This window comes from Colletotrichum fioriniae (genome assembly GCF_027942845.1).
Source record: "Colletotrichum fioriniae strain IMI 355084 chromosome Unknown scaffold_10, whole genome shotgun sequence".
NCBI lineage: Eukaryota > Fungi > Ascomycota > Sordariomycetes > Glomerellales > Glomerellaceae > Colletotrichum > Colletotrichum fioriniae.
The window spans coordinates 470,306-496,432 of NW_027076846.1; the positions used below are offsets into that span (position 1 = coordinate 470,306).

General features: G+C 53.2%; 7 protein-coding genes across 7 annotated transcripts; 3 read left to right on the top strand and 4 right to left on the bottom strand.

Annotated features, from left to right (window-relative positions):
- Positions 1 to 1,041: 1,041 nt before the first annotated feature.
- N0V96_008180 (uncharacterized protein) lies at positions 1,042 to 3,011 on the top strand (the record flags this gene model as incomplete). The annotated part of the gene is made up of 4 exons (XM_065758248.1): positions 1,042 to 1,062; positions 1,149 to 1,515; positions 1,625 to 2,412; positions 2,469 to 3,011. 4 exons carry the CDS (start codon positions 1,042 to 1,044, stop codon positions 3,009 to 3,011), a joined length of 1,719 nt encoding a protein of 572 aa, XP_065613003.1.
- Positions 3,012 to 3,516: 505 nt separating this feature from the next.
- Positions 3,517 to 5,091, bottom strand: N0V96_008181 (uncharacterized protein; the record flags this gene model as incomplete). The annotated part of the gene is made up of 1 exon (XM_053193765.2): positions 3,517 to 5,091. The coding sequence occupies one exon, from the start codon at positions 5,089 to 5,091 to the stop codon at positions 3,517 to 3,519; it is 1,575 nt and encodes a 524-aa protein (XP_053048710.2).
- Positions 5,092 to 8,568: 3,477 nt separating this feature from the next.
- On the top strand, positions 8,569 to 11,387 carry N0V96_008182 (uncharacterized protein; the record flags this gene model as incomplete). Its single annotated transcript, XM_053193764.2, has 6 exons — positions 8,569 to 9,463; positions 9,520 to 9,643; positions 9,700 to 10,066; positions 10,123 to 10,402; positions 10,454 to 10,554; positions 10,611 to 11,387. The coding sequence occupies 6 exons, from the start codon at positions 8,569 to 8,571 to the stop codon at positions 11,385 to 11,387; spliced, it is 2,544 nt and encodes an 847-aa protein (XP_053048709.2).
- Positions 11,388 to 11,873: 486 nt separating this feature from the next.
- On the bottom strand, positions 11,874 to 12,980 carry N0V96_008183 (uncharacterized protein; the record flags this gene model as incomplete). The annotated part of the gene is made up of 1 exon (XM_053193763.2): positions 11,874 to 12,980. The coding sequence occupies one exon, from the start codon at positions 12,978 to 12,980 to the stop codon at positions 11,874 to 11,876; it is 1,107 nt and encodes a 368-aa protein (XP_053048708.2).
- Positions 12,981 to 14,874: 1,894 nt separating this feature from the next.
- Positions 14,875 to 16,887, bottom strand: N0V96_008184 (uncharacterized protein; the record flags this gene model as incomplete). Its single annotated transcript, XM_053193762.2, has 1 exon — positions 14,875 to 16,887. One exon carries the CDS (start codon positions 16,885 to 16,887, stop codon positions 14,875 to 14,877), a length of 2,013 nt encoding a protein of 670 aa, XP_053048707.2.
- Positions 16,888 to 20,152: 3,265 nt separating this feature from the next.
- On the top strand, positions 20,153 to 21,562 carry N0V96_008185 (uncharacterized protein; the record flags this gene model as incomplete). Its single annotated transcript, XM_053193761.2, has 1 exon — positions 20,153 to 21,562. One exon carries the CDS (start codon positions 20,153 to 20,155, stop codon positions 21,560 to 21,562), a length of 1,410 nt encoding a protein of 469 aa, XP_053048706.2.
- Positions 21,563 to 24,293: 2,731 nt separating this feature from the next.
- On the bottom strand, positions 24,294 to 25,079 carry N0V96_008186 (uncharacterized protein; the record flags this gene model as incomplete). The annotated part of the gene is made up of 1 exon (XM_053193759.2): positions 24,294 to 25,079. One exon carries the CDS (start codon positions 25,077 to 25,079, stop codon positions 24,294 to 24,296), a length of 786 nt encoding a protein of 261 aa, XP_053048704.2.
- Between the last annotated feature and the right edge of the window lie 1,048 nt (positions 25,080 to 26,127).

The following is a 26,127-nucleotide window of genomic DNA, read 5'->3' on the forward strand; positions in this document are numbered from 1 at the left end:
CCCTATGGCGCTCGATTAGGAGTCTAGGACGTTGTTCCGGACTTTGCCAAGACTTAAATTGGGGTTGTCAAGCCTTCGATCGTCTTTATAATCTGATCTACTAGCCACGTCCTCCCCGAGCTGAAGAAGCTTAAAACAAAGGAACTTGCCGCGCACTAAGGCGCATAAACCGTGCCCAGCTGGAACCAGCTGGGAAGAACCCTAGATTAAAGTAATTACGAACAAAAGAATGCCGGAAGAACTGTTGTTGCTGCTCTAGCCTGAGCGTCCGGCGACCTCGGGGCCCCTCAGAGCGTGGCCCGCGGCCTCCGCAACGTAGCTTTGTGAGATTCGTCCTGCGCTGCGTCACACCGGACACCAAGCAACCCCCTTGCCAAGCAAACCAGACGGCACCTAATTAGACTTTGCGAGCTAAAACCAATCTTCGACCCCCGAAGAATCGAGATCATGATGCATCATAACGGCTCGGGTGGGATCGTCGCGGGCCTGGCATGGTGTATTTGTCCTTCAAAGTCCCCCCCTCTCTCACTGTAGCACATCTCGCTGCACCACAAAACAAATCGAATTCTCCGCTCTCCGAGATCCCTTCGACCACTTAGGTAATCATGCCTGACCAGTCCGCCCAGTTGAACCCGCTTTCGGTGAGTACAGCGGAGGTTGCTGTAGCTCCATAGTCCGCTCCCTGGGTCCCGATCCTCTAGACTTGGCTTCCAGGCAACGGGTCTCTCTCTCCTATCGTGGTCTATGGCTGACTTGGTTGCCAAATTTCGCTTGGGTAGTGCAAACGATGCAAACACAGAAAGGTCAGTCGTCGCCGTGATCCCTTGGACCATATTGGATGTGGTTGACTGACGTTTCTGTTCATAACATCAGGTCCGGTGTAGTCGCGGAATGCCAACATGCGAAAGATGCAAAACCCATGAGACAGAGTGCGTCTATCCTCAAAGAGTCAAGAGAAAGGTCACTCGGACCTTGACGGACCGTCTATCGTAAGTTCCGCCCATCCTCCTTTCCCGAGCCTTCTTTTTCCCCCCTCCACCAATGAATCTCCACGAGATTCTCGTAAAAGAATCGTTGGCTCAAGACATAGCCTTGGCGATTCCAGCACGACGGATGACGCCCTGTCGACCATACTCGAAAGGTTACAGCGCGTCGAGAAGCACTGCACCACCCTCCCGAATGGAAACCAAGATCCGGAATCCCGAGACGGGCCCCCTGTCTCCGTGGCTACTGATCCGCCCGCCGCCGCCCCGCCGTCTCGACAACGTACATCAAGCTCCAACAGCGCCCCATCCAACCTGTCGTCCCCCGCTCCATCGAGTGTTGCGGGTGGGCAGGCGACTTCACCGTGGACGTCATTTGCCACACCGAGTGCAATTCCTGAACTCGATATTGCGGCTATCCTCAAAGATGCTGTTGATCAAGTGCAGCGATTGAGATTGCAGACCGTGTCTGCTGCCGTCGTCACTCAGGACGTCAGGGTCCCTCCTGAGTTGGCAAAGCAATGGATCAAGAGTAAGTCAGGATTTCTCTTCAAACGCCGCAAGAAATGAGGGCTCTTCGAGACATTCTATCGCGTTTCGCCTAACGTCTATGCTAGATTATTTCACGCACATGCATACAGACATGTTCCTCAGTCTCGTGAACCCGAAACTCATAGAGATGATCCCGGATCTCCTTGGATTGCCGCATGTCCACCTCGATCCGGCCATTTTGGTCGTGTACTACGGTGTTCTGTACCACGGCTGTGCTCTAGGCTCGACCGTACAGGCAAATGAAGAAGGACACAAGTACATCCGGATGCTCTACGTGTGCTGTCTTCGAACTCTACCACTTTGGCAGCGCGAAGCAACAGGGTCCACGACCGACCTCATCGCCGCTCTCACCATGGTCAGTAGCGCTCCTTCGCCCCTATCTAGCAAGCCCGTCCTACGACTAACCACCGCCCCTGGACGACAGTGCCGTACGGCAGCCGAGTGTTTTGATGAAGAACTGGCTTGGAAAATGTACACCTACGCCTGCGAGTACGCCCAAGCACTCAACCTGCACAACCTCGACGCCTACACCACTGCGATCGGCCAGGACGAAGGTCAACTGGATTCCGATCGCAAGGGTTTCTGGGAATTGATCCAGATTGACTTCTTCTTCAGGTTACTGTTCAATCGCCCGCCGGCCATCACGGATAGCATGAATACGTGGAAGGTCAACTTGCCGTGGCTATCATCTGGCAGCGCGCCGCCGGACCTCAATGCTGTCCCGACGGTGACGTTCCTCATGGGGTCAAGGCTTACATTCATTCTGTCGCACTTTTTCCAGGACCTGGAGTCGCCGGATTGCGATGAAGCCACCATTCGACCGAAAGCTGAAGAGTACTGTCGAGAGATTGGCGAGCTCTTTGATGAGTATCAAATTGTAAGCGCGATCTTCTCACTTTGGTTCTGTTGAGGACTTGCTGATGCCTGAAACAGGAAGATTGGATTCAACGAAGCGTAGCAACAGCCGCAAAAGCCGACTGCTGGTTACTAGGCGATGTAGCCATGACCGGGTACACCTACATCATCTTCATCCTGCGCAAACTCGCCGTCCTCAGCTCCAACTCACCGCGCCCCGTATCCTGCGACGCGGACATTCCCGACTCCCCGCTGGCCGTCGAGGCATCGAGGGGCATGCTGAGAATTGTGCGGGCTATCCTGGTGCACAATCCGTATCCTGAAACTATGTGTGTATTACTGGGCATCTACCGCGCCTACGTCTCTTACGCTTGCCTCTTGAACCATATCCTTCGGGCCGTTGATGTGAGAAGCCATCACGACGATATTGAGCTACTGGAGGAGGTTGGAGAAGTGATGCTCAAGGGGTCCAGGGACGATCGGGACTTTATGCCGTTATTGAGGGCTATACAGAGTCTCGGCATGGAAGTGAAGAGGAGGCTGAATGACGTTGCGGCTACGGGCTCTGTCTTGAATGCTTTGACTCCGGTGACGAGCATAGGTGTTGGGGCTGGTTATTGACTTGTGTGACTGACACATATCGGTATCTGAATGATGGGTGATAAAAACGGAGTGACTGGACCGAATACCTTGCCGAAATGCTTTTGCCTTTGGATGGATTGGGCAGTTTGCGTTTAGATGAATGATTGTATTATAAAAGTACGTAATACTTTGCGAGAGATTGTATTTATGAGATTATGAACGTTGAAAGATTCATTACGTTCCGATCGCTTGTGAGTTGCGTTCTGCCCTGGCTGGCAGCGACGATGAACCATAGCAAAATCGAGGACTGTAGAGACCCCAATTGATAGACTGGAACTTGTGGGATGTGGCTAAAAGTGCTTCTGGTCCTGTCTCGTGGCCCCATTCCTGAATGGCGCAGTGTTCTGATTATAAATGATGAGTGCCCATGGCAAAGTTTTCTCACAATTCAACGGACGAGGCCATATCACCTCGGTAACGAATTAGGTACTGAGGCACTCAATCGTGCTTAGCATGACATATCCCATTAGTCTTCCTCTAGAATCTATGACAACAGCGGATCTTCTTTCAGTGTGTCCTTGAAAACGCTCTCCAGCAAGTCTACCCGCTCTTGATTTCTTGGCTTGAGGTCGAATTCAAATTCCTTTGGCTGCACATTGAAACCTGCGGCAAAGTCATAGACTGGTGGTATAATCTCTTTGCCGTTACAATCCGTAGCCCGGGAAATGTTACAAGCCCAAGCAAGCAGTGCGATCTTGAGGTTGAGACTCCGTTCAGCAATATTGATGCCTTGGCAAATCCGGCGGCCGTGGCCGAAAGCTGTGAACTGCTGCAAGTTTGGAAAGACTGTGATAGGTTCCTTGTACGTCGGATACTTGGGATCCAACCAGCGGTCCGGGTTGAAGAGATCGGGCTCTGGATAGGTCTCCGGGTCGCGTTGGATGGCCCACTGCACCGCATGAACCACGGTGCCCTTCTTCAAGTAATACCCGTTGTACGTGTCGTCTTCCGTGAGACGGTGAGGGAAACCGCCCGCCGTGATCGGGTAGTAGCGCAGCGTTTCTTTCACACACGCCCTAACAAGCGGAAGCCGTGGCATGTCCTCGAAAGTGGGCAATCTATCCGGTCCAACAACAGAGTCGACCTCGGCCTGAATTCTCTCAAACCACCCGGGATTCCGCACAACGCAGAGGATGAATGATGCAAGAGCCGATCCAGAAGTCGTTCCCGCAGCCTGGAAAACAGATCCCAGCATCCAGTTCGCCTCCCGCCGCGTGAGCCCCCACTGGTCTTGCGTTTCGAGCCACGTTCGCGCCCAAGAAGGCGACTTGCTCCGGTCAACCAGTTCCTGGAAAAAGTCCTCGTCGCGGCGCCTTCGTGCTCGGAGGTACTTCTTCCAAGGCGCCATCCACTCTGGTAGATATTTCAGCGACGGGAAGATGTCGACCAGGTACGCCCCAGGAGAGCCCACGCGCTCCAGCTCGTGGACGATGTCGAGCAGCATCCGCACCTCGCGGTCGTGGCCCGTCTCCGCGCGCAGGCCGTAGATGATGCGCATGCCCAGCCCGACGCTGAACCGCTCAAAGAGGGCCTCGTAGTCGCGCGGCTTGCGGATCAGGTCGCGGAGTAATCTGACCGCCTCGATGCGCTGCTCCGTCTCGTACTGCGGCGCGACGGGCGACATGGTGACCTGGTGCAGGAATCTCCGGTAGTTTCTCCATTTCTCATCATAGGGAAGCAGTAGGAGCATGTGGTCATCCGTCAAGAAGTGCGATGACGCCGGCGCGTAGTGCCGATCGCTGTAGATGTTGCCCCGCTGGCGGAGGAGCTCGTTGGCGGCGGCTTCGGTGCCGAGGAGGACGTGCTCCTGGCCGCCCGGGAGGGCAAGACGGACGACGGGGCCGTGCTCCTTGATGAGCTCGTGGAAGGCCAGCCAGGAGTGCACCGGCGGGATCGAGAGGAGGTTGCCGATGAGGGGTTTGGGTTTGGGACCTGGCGGGAGGGTTGTCCCCGGCGGAAGGGTCGGCTTCTTCGGGCGGAGGACGGCGAAGAGGATCGCGAAGAGAATCGCGGCCCCAGCTGTCAAGTAAGGGTCGACGAAACCTTGGAGCAGGAACATGATCACCAAACTACACTATGCTGGATATCCACGATGATGCAGCAGTCGTCAGGTTGTGCATGGCTCGGTGGTCCGAAGACTTCCTGGGCGAGGAGACGACGATGATCATGGTCTGCCAGGCTCCGAGAACTTCTTCAAGCTTTCGCGTTTCTTTGTCTCGTGAAAAAACCCCGCAGTGATAGCAGCCTTCATATCGGTCAACCCCCCACTCGTTTCCACGGTATGCCAATGGGAGGGAGGTTTTTGCAATCTAGCAACCCAAGAACATGGTGTTGTAATATCTTTAGCGCACGCGAGTCATGCTCACCTTGCCCTTACCGGCACTAGGTTCGGCTTCTTTCTTCGCTAGAGGCCATCTACCGGCCGTTGCTGGAAGTATTCCTTGGTCTGAAGCTTCGGCCGTACAAAGTGCCCCTTTGTTGCATCCGTAGAGATGAAAATAATGCCGGAATCGGCTTGCTACTCCGGAGACTATGACAGCCATGAGCTGCGGATTGTTCTTCTGAAGAATCTATGCGCGGTGGTGGCACAGCAACAAATGCCGGCATGTGCGAACGAACGGCGGGGAGCAGTTGACTCAAATAGGTAGTCTGATGTGATTCAGTGGAACCCAGGCGCATACAGCTGCGCGAACCCCTCCTCCCCGCTTCCGTACATCACAACCATTGAGCCGGGTTCGTGGACTCGGTGATTTATAACTCACCTTACCCGCGTCCCGCTTGCATATGGATGACTCGGCGACCGGATGATACGGGGCCTGGCCGCGATGGTCCTGCACGCCGGCGTCGGCGCCGAAGTCAACATGCCGCCATACCTGAGCTCCCAGAGGTTGTGCTGGTCATAAGTGCCTGCCATGTTTCCTTCAGATTTGCTCTGAATTTATTCGCCGCAGGGACTACGATTAGGTTTTTCATATCTCTAGTCGCCCTGCTGCTAATCCGTTCTAAGATTGCTAGGCCTCCACGCATTGACTGAATGGCGATGGTAGACGGCATCCCACAAAGTCACCGATTAGTATCCCACCGGCCGTTCATATCCTGAGATCGCGATCCGAGTCATTAATACAGCGTGCTTTTCTACGACGACGGGATCGCCGTCGCGCGATCGATCCCTCTCTGCCACGTATTGAACCCAGCTCGATGTGTTGCTCTGCTGTTTCAGAGTTTTCTTGTTGCTCTTGTTGCTCTTTGCACTTTGTGACTGATCATGCTCCGGGCTAACCGGAATCTCGCGCGTCATCGATCGTATGTCAACACAACGTGGGCCTAGACCGTACGCTACTTGAGCAGTTCCTCCGACCAGGGCCATGGACCGGCGTGCGATGAGTGTCGAAGGAGAGATCTACGTTCGGCACTCTTTGACTCAACTGATTGCGTTTCTTAAGTTGTACTGATAGAGGCCGAAGTTGTGGAGGCTATCTCCATACCAGGATTTTCTTCACATGTAGACTTACAGCGTAGGTATGGTAAGGTAAGGCAGGTTCGAAATGTGAAGGGGAACTGCCATCGAATACCGAAAGAAAGCATGAGGAGTATCAATAGGTCAATAATCAAAGTTCTCATTGTTTTCTAGGGTGATGAAGTCGAGAAACTGATTGATTTCACCCCAAGAGCTGACATGAAGAATAAAATAGAACGCATAGTCAAAGTAATAAAGATTCTAAGTTTGGCCCAAATGATGTAGAGCATAAGTCTGAACCCTCATTCTTTGTTGATTTATGGCTTGAAGTCTTGGCAGGAACATATGTAGAAGAAGATAGAATTCAAACAATGCCTAATGGACCGAAATAGTAAGGGATATGGCGGTTGCACGTTCGGCCTCATTGGCCGAGAAAGGTTGGATTTTTACGCGAAGCGGTCTACGTCACTGTCAATAAGGAGACAAGGTCTAATCGGTATGGTCCGATACAATTAATGTTATCGAGTTATACTCTTCCTACGTCCATGTACAAATATCCGTATCCGTACCGTGATGTGGAATTTAGGTTCTAGGCTCCCTGTGACCTGGACGCAAGCGGGCAACGATGCTGTTCGCCACTCTTTGAGGTTCACTCTCAACCCAATCACGTAGGTTCCATCTCATTGCAACTCCATGCGTTGACTTACGTCAAGTTTTCAGAATCACACTTTGTTAATGAGTCTGATAAGTGAGCTAGCATTGCATGACGACTTGTGTCTCTGATCAATTGATATTGTTTTTGGCACAGTCAGGTGCACTCTGTCTAATTCGACGAATCAGAAGACAGCACAAAAGCACAAGGCCGCTCTACACCAGTGCTTGAGTACCTATGAGACTCTGAAAGATTTCAGCAGGTCAATATAATGGCCATCTTAGATGAAAAGCATAATTGAGAGGCTGGTGCAAAGGAAACCGAGGTCGGCAAGACCTGCTTCGGAATCGATTACTGAAAGCGACAAAATCGGGTAGTGTCAGTGCTCTACGCCAAGGTAGGTCGAGTCAAAGCAATTTGACAGTTCGAACTTTGATTTTGTCAACATTGTGAACCTTGACTCGAGACACAATCGTAGTACGCGACAACTCCTCTCAAGCCGGCGCCGAAACGAAGCGTGGACTCTGTTGCGCCGACCTAGATTAACCAAGACTCATGTTGTTTTATTAGATCTTTCGAAGATAAGGTGCACAGAGTCTCCAGCAACAATGCCTAGAAGCTTCAGGGTCTTCATCCCACTCTAACCGGGTTCATCTAATCCCAGTTGTGACCGTAGTGCCCCGGAAACACGCAACCAACTTTGTTCGGCTCCAAATTCTGGAGCAAGGGAAATCTCACAAAGGCCACCATGCGGCTGCAGCAGATCCAAGGTTCCCTCTTTTTACCGTTTACGAACCCCTTTGCAATTTCACGCCTTAGTAGCCGCCCTGCAGGCTGCAGCTCGTTTTCCGAGCTGCCTCATCAAGCCTAAACACACCTCATACCCGCCGTGTCCACTTGTAGAAAGATGCCAAGACCTGCAAGACAGCGGCACCCAGGTCCGCGCCGTCATGTTAGCGGATGCGACACAGGCACAGAAGGCCATGGCAAGGATACCACACTACTCGTGGAAACGAGTTCGTGCTGAATTTTCCCGGTTTCTGCAGTCACCTCTTCTTCCAGGCAATCCTTTAGGGCGCGCAAGCAGGTCACCACCCCACCAATCCTTGTCTCATGTTCCCGGGCGGTTCATCCGAGGGGGGATCCCTCCATCTCTTTCCAATCTGGGGATGCAGCTGCATGTAAATGGGACACTTTGACTGCAGAGGACGATCAGCCTCACGGGGAAATGAAGGGCAGAGAACTGGTGGGTTCGGGGCAAATATGGCGCGAGAGACCGTCCGTCTTGGTCTCCTACATATTGAGTAGCCCAAGACTTCCTCCCCGCGAATCCCTTGGGAGCTTCTCAGGGACCTGTATGCGGACCTCTCTTTCATTCGTTTTCGTCAGTCTTTTCCTCGATTATTAAACACACCCTTGTACATATCATGAAGGGCATTTTCAAGGCCCTGGCCACGGCGCTGCTCGCCACGGCCTCACTGGCCCAGGAGTCGGCCCCGCCCTCGGCCTCTGCTTCGGCGTCCGCCGGGTCACCGCAGCCGTCTTCGGGCACTCTTCCCGCCGTAGCGCCCATCCGGCTCCGTCTCAACCCGGCTAACGTCCGAAACCTCGTCGACTCGGACTTTATCACCTGGACGATCCCTGGATCCTCCAAGGCCAACATCACCGTCGCCAACATCACTGAGAGCGACGTCACCTTCACCCTCGCCGCGGGCAACGGCTCCGAGCTGGCGGGCAACTACTACAAGTACCAGTACACGCGCATCCTCTCCTCCCTGGGCGAGCGCGTCGTCAACGAGGGCATCAGCAACTCCAACAAGGACGGCTCGCCGATCACGCTCACGATCAAGGGCCTCGTGCCGGGCAACCACAGCCTGCTGACATGGCACAACGCCTGGGACGCCCTCAATGAGACGGCAACGATCGACATTTCCGTCAACGGGCAGACTGATTTAACGGCTGTCAAGCAGTCCGCGCGCGTGGACAACATCTGGCAGGCCGCAACTTCGTACTTGACGTTTGAAGTCACGTCCGCCACGCAGGAGACCAGGATCGTCTACACTCCCGGCAGCGGCGGCGACAAGCGGGCTTTCCTCAACGGGTTTGAGGTCGATGCCCCAGCGATGCAGAACCAGATCAGTTTTCCTACGCCCAAGCACCGCGACGAGCGTATCGAGGTTGCGGCGGACGACAGCATCACTGCTACTTGGCAAGCTCCCGCCTCTGCCGAGGGTGTCAAGTACAATGTGTACCTCGGCACGTCGCAGGCTGACTTGAAGAGCGTTGCTGAGGATGTGACGGAGACGAGCGCCAAGCTTTCTGGTAAGTTTTTGACGTCCTTTTTACGTTGCCAAACAGTGTATCTGATCTTGTTACAGGCCTCAACACCGTGGACAGCTTCTACTGGCGAGTCGATGTCGTTTCCGGATCGACCACCTACACCGGCCGTGTGTTCTTCTTCCGCGTCGCCCAGCTAGCCTTCCCCGGTGCCGAAGGTTGGGGGTATGTTTTCAGAACCCTACTCTCATCGTTGCGAAATCTACTAACATGCTTTGCAGTCGCTTCGCCCGCGGCGGCCGCGGCGGTAAAGTCATTAAGGTGACCAGCCTCGAAGACACTGAAGCCGAAGGCACCCTGCGCTACGCCCTGACTATCGCCAAGGGCCCGCGTATCGTCGTCTTCGACGTCGGTGGTGTCATCACGACCACCTCCCGCATGTCCGTCAACGACCAGTACATCACCCTCGCCGGCCAGACCGCACCGGGCAAGGGTATCGTTATCCAGGGCAACCCGCTCGGCCTGACCGGCGCATCCGACATCATCTTCCGCCACATGCGCGTGCGACCCGGCAAGGTCTCTGGGCAGACTATTGACGGGATGGGTATGCAGGGTTCGAACCACTGCATCTTTGATCGCTGCTCTATGGTATGTTCACTTCTCGACGTCATAAGAGAGTTATGTTGCTAATGGACGATGAACAGGGCTGGACTATCGATGAGGCTTTTAGCTCACGGTCTGCTTGGAACATCACCTTCCAGCGCAACATGATCTCCGAACCTCTCAACGTCGCCGGCCACAAGAACTACCCCAATGGCACCGCCCACGGCTACAGTGCCACGATTGGCGGCGACGTCGGATCTTTCCACCACAACTTGCTTGCCCACGCTGAGGGCCGCAGCTGGAGTATGGGCGGTGGTGTTGACGACAATGCTGCGTTTGCCGGCCAGCTTGACATCCGCAACAACGTCGTCTACAACTTTGGTATGTGACACATTGAACATGAAAAAGAAGTGGCCAATCTAACTTGTACAGGTGGCCGTGCTACCGATGGCGGTGCGAAGAAGGTGAACTTTGTCGGAAACTACTACAAGCATGGGCCGGCCTCCACGCTCACCTACGCCCTCAGAGCACAGGTATGAAGGTCCTTCACAATAATACGCAATCCTACAACTAACATGATACACCACAGTACGAGGACAACATGCCCGGCATGCAACAGTACTACTGCGCCGGCAACTCCATGCCCGGCTTCTTCGACCAGGACTCCGTTCAATACCCCTCGGGCGACGGCACCGCGACAAAGAACACTACCATCGCCTGCTGGGCCGACGTCAGCTTCGAACCCGCCCCGACCTACCAAAAGTTCTTTGACAAGGAGTTCTTCGAGCCCCATGTTGAGACGCAGCCCTCCACCGAGGCATACAAGCGCGTGCTTTCCGATAGCGGCGCCAGCCAGCCCGTCCGCGACATTCACGATGCGCGCATCGTCAATGAGACAGCCACGGGAACCGCCACCTATGTCGGCTCCGTGTCGGGCAAGAAGGGCCTCATTGACGACCCGAAGGACGCGGGCGGGCTCGAAGATTTCCCTACCGTTACGCGCGCCGCGAGCTGGGATGCTGATGGAGACGGTATTGCGGATTGGTGGGATGGATCGACTGGCGGCGATGGGTACACGCCCATCGAGGGGTATCTCAACTTCATGGCTGATCCCCACGCTTACGTATCGCCTTCCAAGTCTGTCGAGGTTGACCTCGCTGCTCTGGCTCTGGGATTCAAGGAGCCTACGTTTACGGTTTCTGGGGCGAAGAAGGGAGAGGTTACTATCAGCGGGGGCAAGGCTACATATGCTGCTGGCGCCGAGGCTGGTATCGATCATCTTGAGGTCAGCATCAAGGATAGCGAGGGGAGCACGTGGACCCGGTCGTTTGGCGTTGCCATCTTTGCTGGCGCAGAGGAGGCGTGAGTGTGCAAGCACGGAACGCCACCATAAACTTCGATTCTTTAGTTAAAAACATGTTCACCTTTGATGAATGGTGCCCGAGCCATCACCGAAAGCTTCTCCCAACACGGTGTTCCCTCTTTGAGTACTACGGTCTGGCTGTGCGATCATGTCGGTCATCTCCGGCACCTCAAGTTGCTATTCCATTCATAATTAAGCACTGTCATCATAAGACCGAAGCAATTTATTCCCAACTTTTGATTAAAGTACTTTGTCTGTATCCTTGAGGCCCAGCAGAAGAATGAAAGTCTACCCCGCATAATTCATTACATAAATCCTATCCCCCCGATGCATAACGCTATGCTCCATGTATAACATCTACAAATCGGGCACTACAAAACAGAAAGAAAAGAAATAGGCTGCTGGCCACGATGGAGGATACATGTATGTTTCCACGGCTGCTAGTACAGCTTCTCTGGGCCTGGGCTAAGTCCATGTCTCAAAGACAACTTAGGTAGAGGTAGGCTCGGCGCTGAGGACCAGACGAGCAAACTTGTTGCAGTTGCCGGTGCGAGAGTCGCAGGTAGGCTGAGCAGCCAAGCAGGTAACGGTGGAAACCGTGTAGGTGTAGTACTTGGGCGCAACGCTTGCGGTCTGGGTACGCGTGATGTAGGCATAGCGGTACAAGCACACGCTCTGGTCAGCGGGGACAGTGGCCGTCTGCGTGATGGTAGCTGTGGCCGTTTCCGTGACGGAAGCGGTGACGGTGGCGTTGACGACCTCGGTACGGTAGGCCGTCGTGGGCACGATCTCGGTGGAGTAGATGGTGGTCGGGACCGTGGCGATGTTATACTGGGTGGACTCCACGGTGGAGACTTCCGTCTCGTAGACCGTGGTGTCGACGACAGCAGTAGCGGTGGTGTAGACGGTGCTTCCGAGGGTGGTGACCTCGTTGAGGGTGGAGACGTGGGTCTCCGTGGTGTACTCAGTTGCGTAGACGACTGTGGGCACGGTGGTGGTCTCGTCAAGGTAGACGGTAGAGTAGGCCGTCGAAGTGGAGTACTCGGTGGAGGGGAGAGTGGTGACGTCCAGGACGGTGGAGTGGATGGTGGACGGCTCGCCGGTGACGGTGGGAGTGACGGTGACGGTCTCAGAGGCCTCGACCGTGGCACGAGCGGTGCGGGTGAGGGTAGTGGTGGATGCAGTGGTCCGGACGGTGGCCGTGAGAACGAGGGTCTGGACGGCTGCCGTGGTGCGAGAGGTGTAGGTCAAGGCGAGGGTGGTGGTGGAGGCAGTGGTGCGCTGGGTGTAGGTGAGGATGAGGTTCTCGGTGGCGATGGTAGTGCGAGAGGTGGCCGTGTAGGTCTTGCTCTCAGTGGTGACGGTGGTCTTGATCGTCTTTGTGACGGAGGTGGTGGTGTCAATGACGGCGGTGATGGCCTTGTCGCTAAGACCGCTGGCCACAGAGGCAGGGATGGAACCATCGCCGTTGTTGACAGCGACTGCGACGGAGGCAGTGATGGCGGCATCTGCGGCTGCAGAGGTGCCGGAGATGGCTGCGGCCGAGACCATACCCGCGATGGGGAGGAGGCTGATGAGAGACTTGGTGAAATGCATTGCGGCGAGGTGGGTTTTGTGCAAGTGAGCGACAGAAGCGAGTGACTGGGTATGAGAAAAGAGTGGAATCTCGCAGGAAGCAAGCTGTGGGAAAGAGTGTCAGAGAGTGAGGGAGGACTCTGTGACTGGCAGTGGTCTGAAGAGGATGATGAGGATAAAAGATTGTGATTATGGCTCGACGATGTTCTGGTTATTATAGGATGTTGAAGGTCTTGCCAGAGACGGTCTAGAACTTGGACCCTGAACCCACGAGTCTCTCACGAGATTGCTTTCCGAATACGCCTTTGCAGCTGACATGGGCATTGCGAGTCAATGTTGAGAAAATGGCATGAGGCTTGCGTGGGAACGGTGACTATCACTCAATAGCTTACGACACACATACGGTGATTCCGTGAGCCGCACTGGCTGTGGACCGCCTTGACTTCCCCATGTTGAAAAGTTAGAATGGCTGGTGACCTGACACGTTGATAGACTTGGCATGTGTAAGTCAGGGCCCAGGGTCTAGCTCGAGAGACGTTGTTGATGGTCTTTCGCACATGAGCCAGTAAGATCGTAGAGGCGAATCTGAGGCTAGAGACAAATAGCCCTCGGCAAGCCTTAGCTTGCCGTTGAGCTGGTTCCGTGATAGAAGGCGATGCTTCATCAAGGAATAGACTCATCTCCGAGATTGTGGAAAAGAAAAAGTCGGTGGATATCAGCCTTCACGAGCCACCGGGCCCAAGTCTCCGGAACCTGCTACTTTGAACATAGCTTTGGCAGCTGCTATGCCATTCTGGTCTAACCCCAGTTCTAGCATAAGGCGACGTTTTTCTTGTTGATGTGCTGACTTTCTGGCGCACTTGTTAGTTCACTAGTTTTGTTCGGAGAGGTTTCCCAACGGAGCGGGAAATTGGGGGCGGGAAGTCAAAAAAGCCGCGGAGGGCTGCGTCCGGGCGGCATGCGGGATGGGGGGGTACCGTGGCCGGGCTATACGTACCTACTCGATATGTGCATAAACCGTCTAACCCTAAAAGCCCATAGGTAATAGACCCCCCTCCTTTCTTCACGCCTAGTTGTAGCACACCAGGGGTTGACTCAGGAGAAGAAAAGAAACAGCGCCAACTTAGCTTCAACTCTGGTTAGACCTGAGTCGCCGAGCCGCGTGTCTTGTAGCTAAAACGTTAACATGGACCCCTGTTGCTGGGTAAATCTGTTCCCCAGCACCCCCAGACTAAGCTTCTTCGGCTACCTGTGGCTTGGGGTACTCCGCGCTTGGTGACTAGTTCCTTCAGCTCATAAACAGCAACTGCAGACTTTTGATTGTTAAGCACTGCATCAATGCCTGCCGGGTTCCTGCATGTGATGCATTGATAAAAAGTGAATAGTGACATGACCACAGACGGAGCCTAAGAGGACGCCTCTGCTGTTGACTCGACTTGACAAGACCGAAAAGTGAAAACTTAAGCGAATTTTGAATTACGGTCCGTGAAAGCGCTGACAGCGCTGGTCCCTGGGTTCGGGCACGGCTTACACAGAATTTCAGTCTCTGGTTGTTTCGGATAGTATACGTAAACTTGGTGCATAAAGTGATTTAGCGATGATGAATTCTTAAGAGACATGTTTACAAGAGAATTTGCCAACTTTGTGCAAGGGTCCGAACTGCCCAACTTTACTTGTGGGTATGTCATCCAAGAACACAGAGTGTTTGAATATGTACAGTGAATTTTATGAAAATTACAACTCCTCCGTTTACTAAGTCTAAGTACAAATGTCTATATAGCATCTCCCTGGGGCCAAACACAAATATTAAATCAACAAGAATGAATTAGGTGACTCATGTCTAAGAATAGAATGTTAAATGGTGATGAGAAGGTCCAAACATGCCTTCAGGTGAATTTTATGCCAAAATTGTGGCTTAAAGCACTTCTGGCGGCGAGGGAGGCCGAGAGATAGGGCTTTCCGGCCTCTCAGCGCCACCTTTGCCCTCTTCTGCCTCCGAGAGCTTATCTTTGGGAACAGGAGGCGGTGCAGCAGACGATGCGGTGACGCCAGACATACCCCAGACAGCGTTGCCGAGATTCTTGGCAACAGCAGAGAAGATGATGATGGACATGAACGGTGAGACGAGCTTGTTGACGAAGAATCCGAGTATAATCTTGTGGGAGCGCTGGCGCAGAGCTGGCTCCACGGCCAAGCAGACACAAAACCAGATAACAGGGAATTGGCCCACCACAAGCAGCGGGAGGATATCCCAAGGGTTAAAGGCTTGGATGAGCGCGCGGATGAAGAGGATGGTGTTGAGAACGCGGTAGTACACCAGCGTCTGCCTGGCAATATCAATGGCGGCGGCGATTCGCGTGATGAGGATCATGTTCTCGCCACCGCAGTAAAAGTAGTTGTTGAAGTAGGCGTTGGAACCCCATCGCCGGCGCTGGTGGACATAGTGCTTGAAAGATTGCGGCGCGACCGTCTCGGAAACGGCGTCGGGAACAAAGATTGTCTGCAGCTTGGAAGACTGGCTGAGCATGCAGTACGTCAGACGGCGGTCGGTGCCGAGGTTCTGGACTTGATGGAGGACGACCCAGTCTTCCTTGACGGGGCGCGCGTATTTGGCAATGGCTCCGGCCATCTCCTGGCGAACGGCAACCATGGTTACGCAGCCTGGGAGGCAGGTGACTTTCCCGATGAAGCCTTCTGCGCGACGCCGGACAAACTGTCCAAAGGTGTACTGAAGCTGCTGATAGAGGTTCCAAAACGACCACTCGTATCCGGGCTCGAGCTCGACAAGGACGATGCCGCAGCTGGCGATGGCGTTCTTTTCGCGGGCGAGAGCGTTGGCGAGCTTGGCGACGCAGCCTTGGTGAATGACGGAGTCGGCGTCGGTGCAGAAGACCATGTCAAAGTTCTTGAAGCCGGTGCCCTCGGTTAGAGGCGGGAGAATAGTGCGCCAGATTTCCTCGCGGAGGAGGCGGGTGTAGGTGGGCATGTTGTCTCGGGGAGCGTTGAAGAGGTCGTGGGTGAGGATGAGGGAGTCTTTTTTGCCGCTGTTCTTCACCTTTTCGATAACGATGACGGGCACGTCCTGCATGAAGCCGGCGGTGATCTTAAGGGTACCCTTTTTGTACTTTAAGGAGTGGTAGGGGCGTTCAATGTCGACGACGATGCGGGAGAACTCGCGCTTGATGTTGCGCGGCTTGCCGTCTAAGACGATGCACATGACTTGCTTGTGCGGCTCGCAGCCGTTATCGCGGAGAGAGTAGACCGTCTTGATGAGCTGCTCCTCGCTTTCCGAGTACGCAGGGATCAGCGAGAGAATCCATCGTTGGGAAACGGGTGCGGGAGGGCGAAAATGCTTGTAGATGGATGTTCCGATGAGGCAGATGAGCGAGAGCAGCGAGGACAGAAAATCCTTGCACTTGACGAACAGGATGAAGACAAGTGTCGCCAAACCGGTGTTGCCAAAGCATGCAACGGCAGCAAGAGCGATATTGAGACAGAAGACAATGAGGATGAAGGCGATTCGCTGCATCGTCAGCTCCCTTGTGGTGAGCTTTTTGTTCGGGTTCAGGGGGTCCGAGAGGATCGGCCAGCCGTAATCAGTGACAAACTTTGACGGCTTCTCGACCTGGCCGTCATCTTGGCTGAGATTGCTTCTGCCTCCGCTCGTCTTGCGTCTTCCGCTTACACTAGAATCTCTGGATGAGATGGATGTCCGGGGTGTATTGGGTCTGCTATCGCTGGCGGCAGAGTAGGCATCCCACTCTCCTTGGCTTCGCCAGGAGTTGGGTGTTCCAGGACGAAAGACCCGGGAGGGAGGCCGCTCATTCGTTGAGAACTGTGTGCTAAGCCTCTGTGATAGAGTCTTGACGGTCCAACGCTTTTCATCTGTGTGCACAGGCTGTGGGCGGGAAATTTCTGGGTGACCCATGGTGTCCTGAATAGCTTCACTTTCGGGATGTGAGTGATATTGTGGACATTAGACACTTTGCGTGGTGCTGAGTTGTGCTCGGAACGGAGCGAGCGGAAGCGTCTGATGGGTTTAGGACAGTAGAGAGAATGGACAGGATACAGAGTATCCTCGTGAAAGAATGGCACCGACAACACGTCGGGAGTAAAGACTGGACACCACGAATGGTGAGAGTTGTTGGATGTGAAGCTCAGGATGAGGATGCAGCAAGAGAGAAAAGTAGAAGACAAACATCTCGGACTTTGCAAGAAGGCGCACTTTTGATCGACTTGATCGGGGTGATTGCCGCCCCCAAAACTGCCCTCTCGTCGAGCCCGTCGAGCTTTCCATGCGAGCTCAGAGCCACTAGCCTGAGAAAATCTTGGTATTGAGGCATGTAAGATTACCCATCATCAGCTTCGGCATGACGCGGCAGAACGTCGGGGAACTGCGAGGACCAAACCAGGTAGTCTGTGATTGCTTCGGCTGCCACGTCGCTGTTGACCCAAGACCTTGGGACAGGAATACGATTGATTCCTAATGAGGCCAAGAAGCCGATTGTGTCAAAGTCAGGACTCCATACTTCGCGGCCCTAGCTCTTCCACCGCTGTCAGTCTGGGAATATACCGCATCCTTCCACATGTGAGCCAGCAGATAGGTGGCCCTCAGTGTGACTGATTGGCTGTAGTACGGCAACAAAATCTCTTCGTCAGCCAAATGTCTGAGCACCTCGCAAGATGCTTGTAATATTTGAAGCTGTGCCCAGGTAATATCCAGTATACAGCCAGCCAAGACTGTGGAAATTCCCCAACGCAGACTAGCTTCAGCCAGCGACTCGAGAAAATCGGATAGTAACGTCGGCAGTAGTATACCACTTCGGAAAGTGCATAAAGTAAACATCTCAAGTCCGGTCCCTGGTGTTAGCCCCCGGGATTGCTGATGTTGAGACACTGGACACAAGTTAGCCGCAGGCGGCTGAGGCACTATGCATCAATAAGGATCTGTGTAGTTCCTTTCCGTTAGCATCAATATGCTCGTAGGGGTCCAAACCAGTGTCGAGAAAACTCTCCGTAATCCACACCACCAAGCTTGTATTAAGCTTAAATGCCAAGGCCCTAAGTCAAGCCATGGCCTGGGGGTCATGATAGCACCAAGCAACATCCAGGGATCCCGTGTGTGGCTTTCAGCCCCCAATCTCGAAGCACGTTAGCGCACCAGCGAAAGGAGCTGTGAAAATTTGCTACAATCGCGCAATCGCTTTCCACATTGCCATGAGAAGTCTGTTGTCTTTTGCCCACTTCCCGGCATCTGGGATGGAAGCAGTGGAAGAAGGCATACGCAGCACGGTGTTTGACGCCAGTACGTATGTGTCAAAGCGCATAGTCAATCGGCCGAGATCCTCCGATGGAACAAGTCCGCTGTCCATATCGTCTTGTAGAGGTCGAAGTCATTCATGTGCCAGTTCAACAGCTTCGTATTGTGTTTTCCTCGGAACATAATAAGTGAAAGCAACGGAATCTGAACCCCAGATTCAAGTCTGGACCCTGAAGCTTGGCTAGATCTTGGGGAATCTCTTGACTGCGCTGATCATATCCCTTGATGGGATAGACGTGAGACAAGACCCTCCAGGAAAGGGACGAAGGATTCGGGACGGGCCCCAATCCTCTGGGAATGGGTAATCTGGGGGACAGTGTTTTACTGCCGGCGATGCCAAGTTTCATCAAACCTTTTGATTTTAGCGGCTACTAGTTACGAAAGCTGTGCCTGGCTAGCTGGCAGCCTTACCTCATGTCCGAACCCCCTGTACTTGGATACGGTTCAGGGACGTTCAGCATGGTCAATGCAGTCTTGGCAGCTGACAGTGCCGGAATATGCCTCTTGAGTTGATTGGAGCTGAACGACATGTCCTGGTGCCGATGTTCATGTTCTTGAGGCAATACAGAGCGTGTGGAGCACCGAGCCTAAGCTTAACGGTCCATATGAACAAAAAGACTCGATGATTCCACGAAGAACGAATCCGAACAAGTCGAAGCAACGGCCGACGGCGTTGCCGTAAGTCTCGAGTTGGTCAAGACACACGATCTTAGTCAACGAACGTTGCATGAAGATACCTGCAGAGAAAAGGAGTTGACGCAGGAATAAGACAGAAAAAAGGAATACTAGGTGCGCCATGTGGCTTGCCTGCCGCACTTGTTGTGAAAGGTATGTTCCCCGGGACTTAGCGTTATATGCTCTAGTTGCATATGCGGTCTATCACTTTCCTCCTCGCTTAGACGACTCTACTCCCGACTTCACCCCCTCCAGCATCCGCTCCTTCGAATTCCTCTACACCACATGCTTCCGCCCACACCCTCCGCTAGAACAACACTAATATCGTTATGTGGACTTTCATGGGTATTCTCCTCCGCACCATCAACTGCCGCCTCCCAAATAGGTAATGAGGCTGAACATATGTCTGCGTCGCCCCCCAAAACCTTCCCCTGGTAGAGTGGCATTCCGTAGTTCCCGATCAAGAACTCGCTTTGCCATGGATGGGGGTACTACACAATATGGATTCGAATACTACGGATACCACTAATGCGATCCATCCAGATAAGGAAAAGAAAGAAGAGGTGAACTGTGCTCAGGTGCTAATGAGTCCGTCAACCGTTGACGGTTGACACAATCAGCACTGTCAATTCCGAAGTATCTTATCTTTGGCGGTACGTTACTACAACAATATGCGTTCACTTCTGCCAAGATACACTACCGAAACTGGGCCATGAGGCTGAACAGCGTGATTATCTTTTGCCCCCTAATTTCACGATGCAGAAGTTTTCAACTTCATGGCGTTTTCTCGGTCTGGTATTCCGTATTGGGAATGGCGATAGCCCGACTATCCCACCATAGTCTTCCGAATCTGTTTGTTACATTCACCAATCGACTGATTGCGTGGAAGAGGAAATTTGTGGTACGTCGTGGCAGGATTGAGCGAAGCTGGGAAAAGTTTGATGGATAGCTTACGCAACTTCATTTTGCACCTGATTTCACTCCCTTTTCCGGCCTGGAAGATTTCCATATAATCCCATCTTCATGTCCGCATCTACACATTCCTATTCCTCATCCACTCACACAGGAACAATAGAAGAACATCGTCTTCAAAAGTCTAGATCGACAAAGAACTATCCTGTTGTGATACTTCTCCCTCGTTTGTCTTCATCCCTCCAACTTCGCTTCCCTCCCTTCATTATCACAATACTTCTTCAAAATGAGGGTCACCATCGACAAGCCATCCTTCCACAGCCGTAGCCTTTCTGTGCCGGCACCGCCTACACCTCCTCCTGAAGCATTGGGCCTCAACCTTCCCGGCTTCGACACCTTCAAGGCCAACTTTGATCTCCCCCTCACACCTGTCACACCGCCGCCAGAGTACAAGGAGCACCCTTTCTCTCACAATGACCGCGTTCTTGACCTCTCTCCCATCGTCGAACCCAATGACCAACCCCTCGTGGCCGTCATCGGCGTCGGCTACGTGGGCACTCACCTCGTCGAGTCATTCTCCGCCCACTACAACGTCCTCGGCTTCGACGTGTCAGAAAAGAGAATCAGCGAGATCCGCGAGGAGCTCCCAAGCGACCGCATCCGCTTCACAACCTCCAAGACGGACCTCCACGAGGCTACCCACTTCCTCATCTCCGTTCCTACCCTCCTCAAGGCAGACAAGTCCATCGACACCTCCTATCTCCAGTCCGCCATCGCCACAGTCGCCCAGCACGCACGACCTGGCTCCACCGTCGTGATAGAGAGCTCCGTCGCAGTGGGCATGACCCGCAGTCTTCTCGGCCCCGTCGCCACCTCTCACGGCTTCTATGCTGGCATGTCTCCAGAACGTGTCGACCCAGGACGCATCGAGCCCCCCTGCCACGCGATTCCCAAGATCGTTTCAGGCCTCGACGACGAGATCCCCGGGTCGTTGGCCTCCGTCATGCGCCTCTACAACCAAGTCTTTGACCGCCTCGTGCCCGTTAGCCGCACAGAGGTTGCCGAGATGATGAAGCTCTACGAGAACTGCCAGCGCATGATGTGCATCGCCTTCGCCAACGAAATGGCAGATGCCTGCATCCCGCACGGCATCGACCCCTACGAAGTCGCCGCCGCCGCCGCCTCCAAGCCCTTTGGCTACATGCCCTACACCCCTTCCCTCGGCGTCGGCGGCCACTGCATCCCCGTCAACCCGTACTACCTCCTCTCCAACAGCGCTTTCCCCTTGCTGGAAGCCGCCGCCGAGAAGATGGCTGCGCGACCCGCCGCTATTGCCCGCCGCGCTATCGATTCGTTGACGAGAGATGCCAAAGCTGGAGCTGCCTCGGCTCTGGTGCGTCCTCGTGTTCTTGTCGTCGGTGTAGGCTTCAAGGCTGGCCAGTCTGTCCTGAGTAACTCGCCGGGTGTTGACCTCGTTAAGGCCTTTGTCCGCTCTGGTGAGGTCGATGTCATGTACGCGGATCCCCTCGTCAAGCAGAGCGCCGTTCCTGTTGCGCCTCGCTTGGCTGATGAGAAGTGGAACAAGGAGACGCTTGAGACGTTTGACATGATTGTCGTTGCTTTCCGTCAACACGGTTTGGACTTTGGTATCATGGACGAGCTTCGTGGCGTCAAGGTTGAGATGTGGTGCCCGTAATTTTCCCTGTGGCTTCTTGTTTTCTACTTAGAGTTGTTTCTTCCGGCGCTATTAGACAAGAGGTCAGGTGTTTGGTTTCTTTTCATTCGCATTGGTCTGAGCCGATGGATCGGCGGGGTAAAATTGCATAAAATGAAGACTTGGATAAGAGTGTGGTCATAGATTTAGACATGCCTTCGATGGTAGTCCCAATAATAATCATAATTGTTCCGAATGGTGTGCTTAAATGTTGCAGTGAACAGTCACTTAGATGGGACTTGATGTTTTCTTCGTGACCCCTGATTTCATGTAAGTGAAGTACCCATCTTAGATGGAGCTTCTAGGAGAACAACTCGCTCAATATCCTGAACCTCTATCACAGTTACACTACCATTCAGCTCGATAATCTTAATAAACCTGTTCTTCTCTCTAAATTATGGATCCGTCTTTTTCCCAGGACTCGGAGGTGGATTCTAATGCCTTCCTTCTGAGAATAACTTGATGTCCGCGTAGAGCAAGGACGCAACCCGCAGCAGCAATAAACGTGAACACCGTAAATGACTGAGCCTCAAGATACGTTTCCGTCCTCATATAAATCACCAACGCAACAGGCGCACTAACCGTCGAAGGAACAACCATCATCAACCACAGCAGACTCAACCCCGACGCCAGATGCTCCGTACCGAGAACCTCAGCAATCACAGGCGCCGCACCAACCCAGAAAACCCCTGCGGAAAGGCCCACGACAAAAGCAAGCGTGGTCAACGCCCCGAACGGCTTTACGTTGACCTAGAAAACAAGGGAGAGTATCCTTGTCACCAAAGTCATCAAAAACGGTGATGTTGATGCGTCCGAACCGATCGCTCGGCCATCCAACGGCGGGACGTCCGACCGCCTGACCGAGCATGAAGACATCTGAGACTTCTGAAGCCTGGAATGGGTCCAACCCGATGACATTTGCGTAGTTTGCTAGTGTGAAGAGGAGGATAAAGTACCCCAGCATACTGAACGCGCCAAAGCCTAAAATCAGAAGATAATCCACCCTCTTCAACAGGGAGACGTCCAGAGCCAAGCGCTTTGCCCGCGCCTCTCCATACCGCGTCCGGATAAGGAGAATTGACACGGCGTTCACTACGCCGGAGACGATGGCGAGAATGCGGTAGGCCCAGAGAAGGCCCATACTGCCCATCATGGCTCCCACAGCAAGCGAGTGCGGGTGGCATTGAATCGTTTTCAAAATGCGGCAACTATTTTTATTCCTTTGAATATTCCATATCATGGGCTCATGCGTTTCCGAGGAATTCTAGCGAGATTCCCGCTTGGATTGTCATATCATTGCTCCATACACAACATCGAGTTTCCTTCATTATACAATCACTGTTGCTAATACCATGTCTGAATAGTAGCAATATACCTAAAAATAACATACCTCACCATAGGAGTTAAGGGAGTTGATTGAAGATATGTAGACTGCTTGCATTGGTCTTTGGGGATACAGTAATATTGCAGCTCCTCGCGTCTTTGGGAATTCGTGAGGACGATCGGGTCTTGTAAAGTTGCACAATGGTAAGTGAAAGATACTAGTTGGAGCCAATTCACTATTAAATCGCATTCAACACAGAAACATATATAAATACGGCATGGCAGTCTGGGTGGAATGTCTCCGTAAAGTACTTACCTTAGCTCAGTCATTGGTTGTTTCCGGCCGGAGACTAAATTGAGACCCCAACGATGGAACTCTGCGGCCGGAGTTCGTGATTGCACTGTGATGTTGCAATTCCGATGAAGGTTTGCTTCTATGAGGGATCTGAAATCGTCTCCATCTGTGTTGGGAATCCGAAGCGGCCAATTCTCGGAACGCGAACTGACTCTGGATGACACGTAACAACGATATGGACTCGGCAGAGCCGCCGAAAATCCTTTCGTATTGCTCTATATAGTTGATCTTTGTACATAGATAGCTATCTGCGTGGAAATAACATAATGACTGCATGTTGTCGCTATTTGTCGCTATATTCCATTCAGATCGGAAACTTCCTATCTCGCCACACTGTTGTCTGCCTTAGCATCAACTCCCATGATGAACGCGAGCGACGAACCAGAAACAGAAACAACCGACTCGCTCCTCCAGATCAGGAGCCTTCCCAAGCCTCATCAACCCCAGACATCGCCCCAGATGTCGGCTACGGCTGGGTCGTCACGACCTCCATCGCAATCATCTACGCGCACGCATGGGGCATCAGCACAGCGGATTTCGTCTTCCTCGCCCACTACATCAGATCCGATACCTTCCATAGCACAAGCGCACTCGTCTACGCTGCCATCGGGTCCCTCAGCATAGGTATAACCCTCGTCATCTCACCACTGGCCACGGTCATGGCGCGCGAGTCGGGAACAAGACCCTCGATGCTCATCGGCGCTGTCTTACAGTTCACCAGTCTCGTATGCGCGAGCTTTTCGACCATAATGTTGGCACCTTTTTTCTCTCGCATGGTTCTCTCTTCGGCGGTAGTATGGAGCTGCTGTTCTTACCTTCGTACGGCATTGTCGCGCAGTGGTTCACCACCCGTCGCGCATTAGACAACGGCGTCGCTATTGCTGGCGCGGGGCTGGGCGGGTTGACGATAAATGAAGAGTTGGACATGCTTTCTAAATCATGATAATTAATTGCATGCCTCAAGTTCAAAGTAGACCGACCCTTCTTGTTCATGGTCGACTGGTCCTCCTCAGGATATGAACTCTACTCTTGATTTCACTGGTCAGGATCCACCGCCTTGTAAGTCGAATCAACAGCAATCTCATCAAACCACACCTGACGGAAGCCCTGATCCCCATCCAACTTGCCCTGATCATACCAACTATTCGCATACAAGCCAACACGAAACTGGAACGTGCTATCATCATTGACCGTTGTCGCGGCATTATACTTGTCCAACACCTTGGCCCCATCATACCAAATCTTATACAACCCAGTCGCATCGCTCCGCCAACTCGCCTGAATCACAATCCGATGCCACACCCCGCGCTCAACAGTCGTCAGGTTCCCATACTTTACAATACTCCTCCCGCAATCCGGCTGCCGATACTGCCCGCTCACGATCCTCGAGGTAAGCTGGTCGCCCTCGAGCCAGAGCATGCTAGACGGCATCCAATCGTCCCCGCCGCAACCCGCTCCCGGCCGGTTGGCGATGAACTGCGCGATGTTGTACGACTGCGGCTGGAACTGCCACGACTCCGAGAGGCGGAAGGCGAAGCCGTAAAAGCGGTCTTGGCCGCGGGTGTAGCCGTCGTTGACGTCGACTTCGGAGTGGTAGCGCCCCGTGTAGGAGGGGTCGTAGGTCTGTGTCATTTTGAGGGCGGTGGAGCCCTTGTAGACTACGTTTGTGACGGTTTGGACGACGCCGTTGTGTTCTTGGCGGACGTAGTCGAATTTATCGGCGGCGGCGACGTCCCCTGGGTTGGAGAAGGGGTAGGTTGCCTGGACGGCTCCTGGGGCTAGGCCGAGGGCCGCGATGATGATGCATTTGAGAGACATCATGTTGGCCTTCCGTGAGACTTTTGGACCAGAGTAAAAACTTGAAAGCTCTGAGCTGATATCTTGAACCCCTGATTCGGAGATTTTGAGACTGAGGTAGACATTGGGTGAATTTGTGAAGTGAATTCAAGTTGGCTGCCTAGTTACTAGATATCACACTCCATTGCGCTTCTACACTGTTAGTCTGCTTTCGTACATAAATGCGACTCTGACAGACAGTGCCCGTAAACTGAGGTGCGAGTTGTCTTACTAACGGCCAATGAACGTGCAGCCTGCCTGGAGCCATATAATCTTGAAGAAGTTAATAGCTTTTCTCTTCGGCTACCCGCGATGTGAAGTGACCAATCATCTCTAACGGTACTCCTATAGTGCGCGATATTCAAGAAGGATTACTCATCCTCTCACCTTAGTCTCGTCGTTTGTTCATGTCGTTTGACGGTTAAAGCGGGGTTGTCTTCGTAATGAGAGACAACTGAAGTCTGACACTTATGCACTTGCGGTTCAGGTATGGCATCTAGGTACCTAGGTAAATGTTTGTGTGTGTCTCGAAAAGATCTATGGACTGTGCTTGCTGAGCTTGATTAAGTTGAGCTGAGAGGCTTCTATGTGCGGACTTGGGGTCAGCCAATTGTTGCGGTGACATGAAATTCCGTGTCTCGATTGAAGTCGAGGTCTATGAGTAGCTTTTGGACAAGTCGTTTCTAAGTGACTTGCTCTCACGAAATGAGGAGACAGCCTGAACGTCTGAGGAGCATAGGGCTTGGCGAGAACAGCGTCGCCCATGTCACTTGTGGAAGGCATTCTACCTCTTTACTATGTTGGGCTTGGCAACCCCGACCCATGTCTTCACCCAGTAGCTGCACTTTGTCGCATGGGGGGGCTTTTGGTGATCAATCAAGCTGTGCTCTACTTTCGCCTTACCCAAGGCATCAAAAGAGACCTCTCACGGTGACTACCTTACTTTGCAGGGGTAGGAGTCGCATTTCGCTGTGCACGCCTGCGTCTCAGGAAGACGCATATCTTCAAGAAGTTAGTTCAGACTCAACAAGTT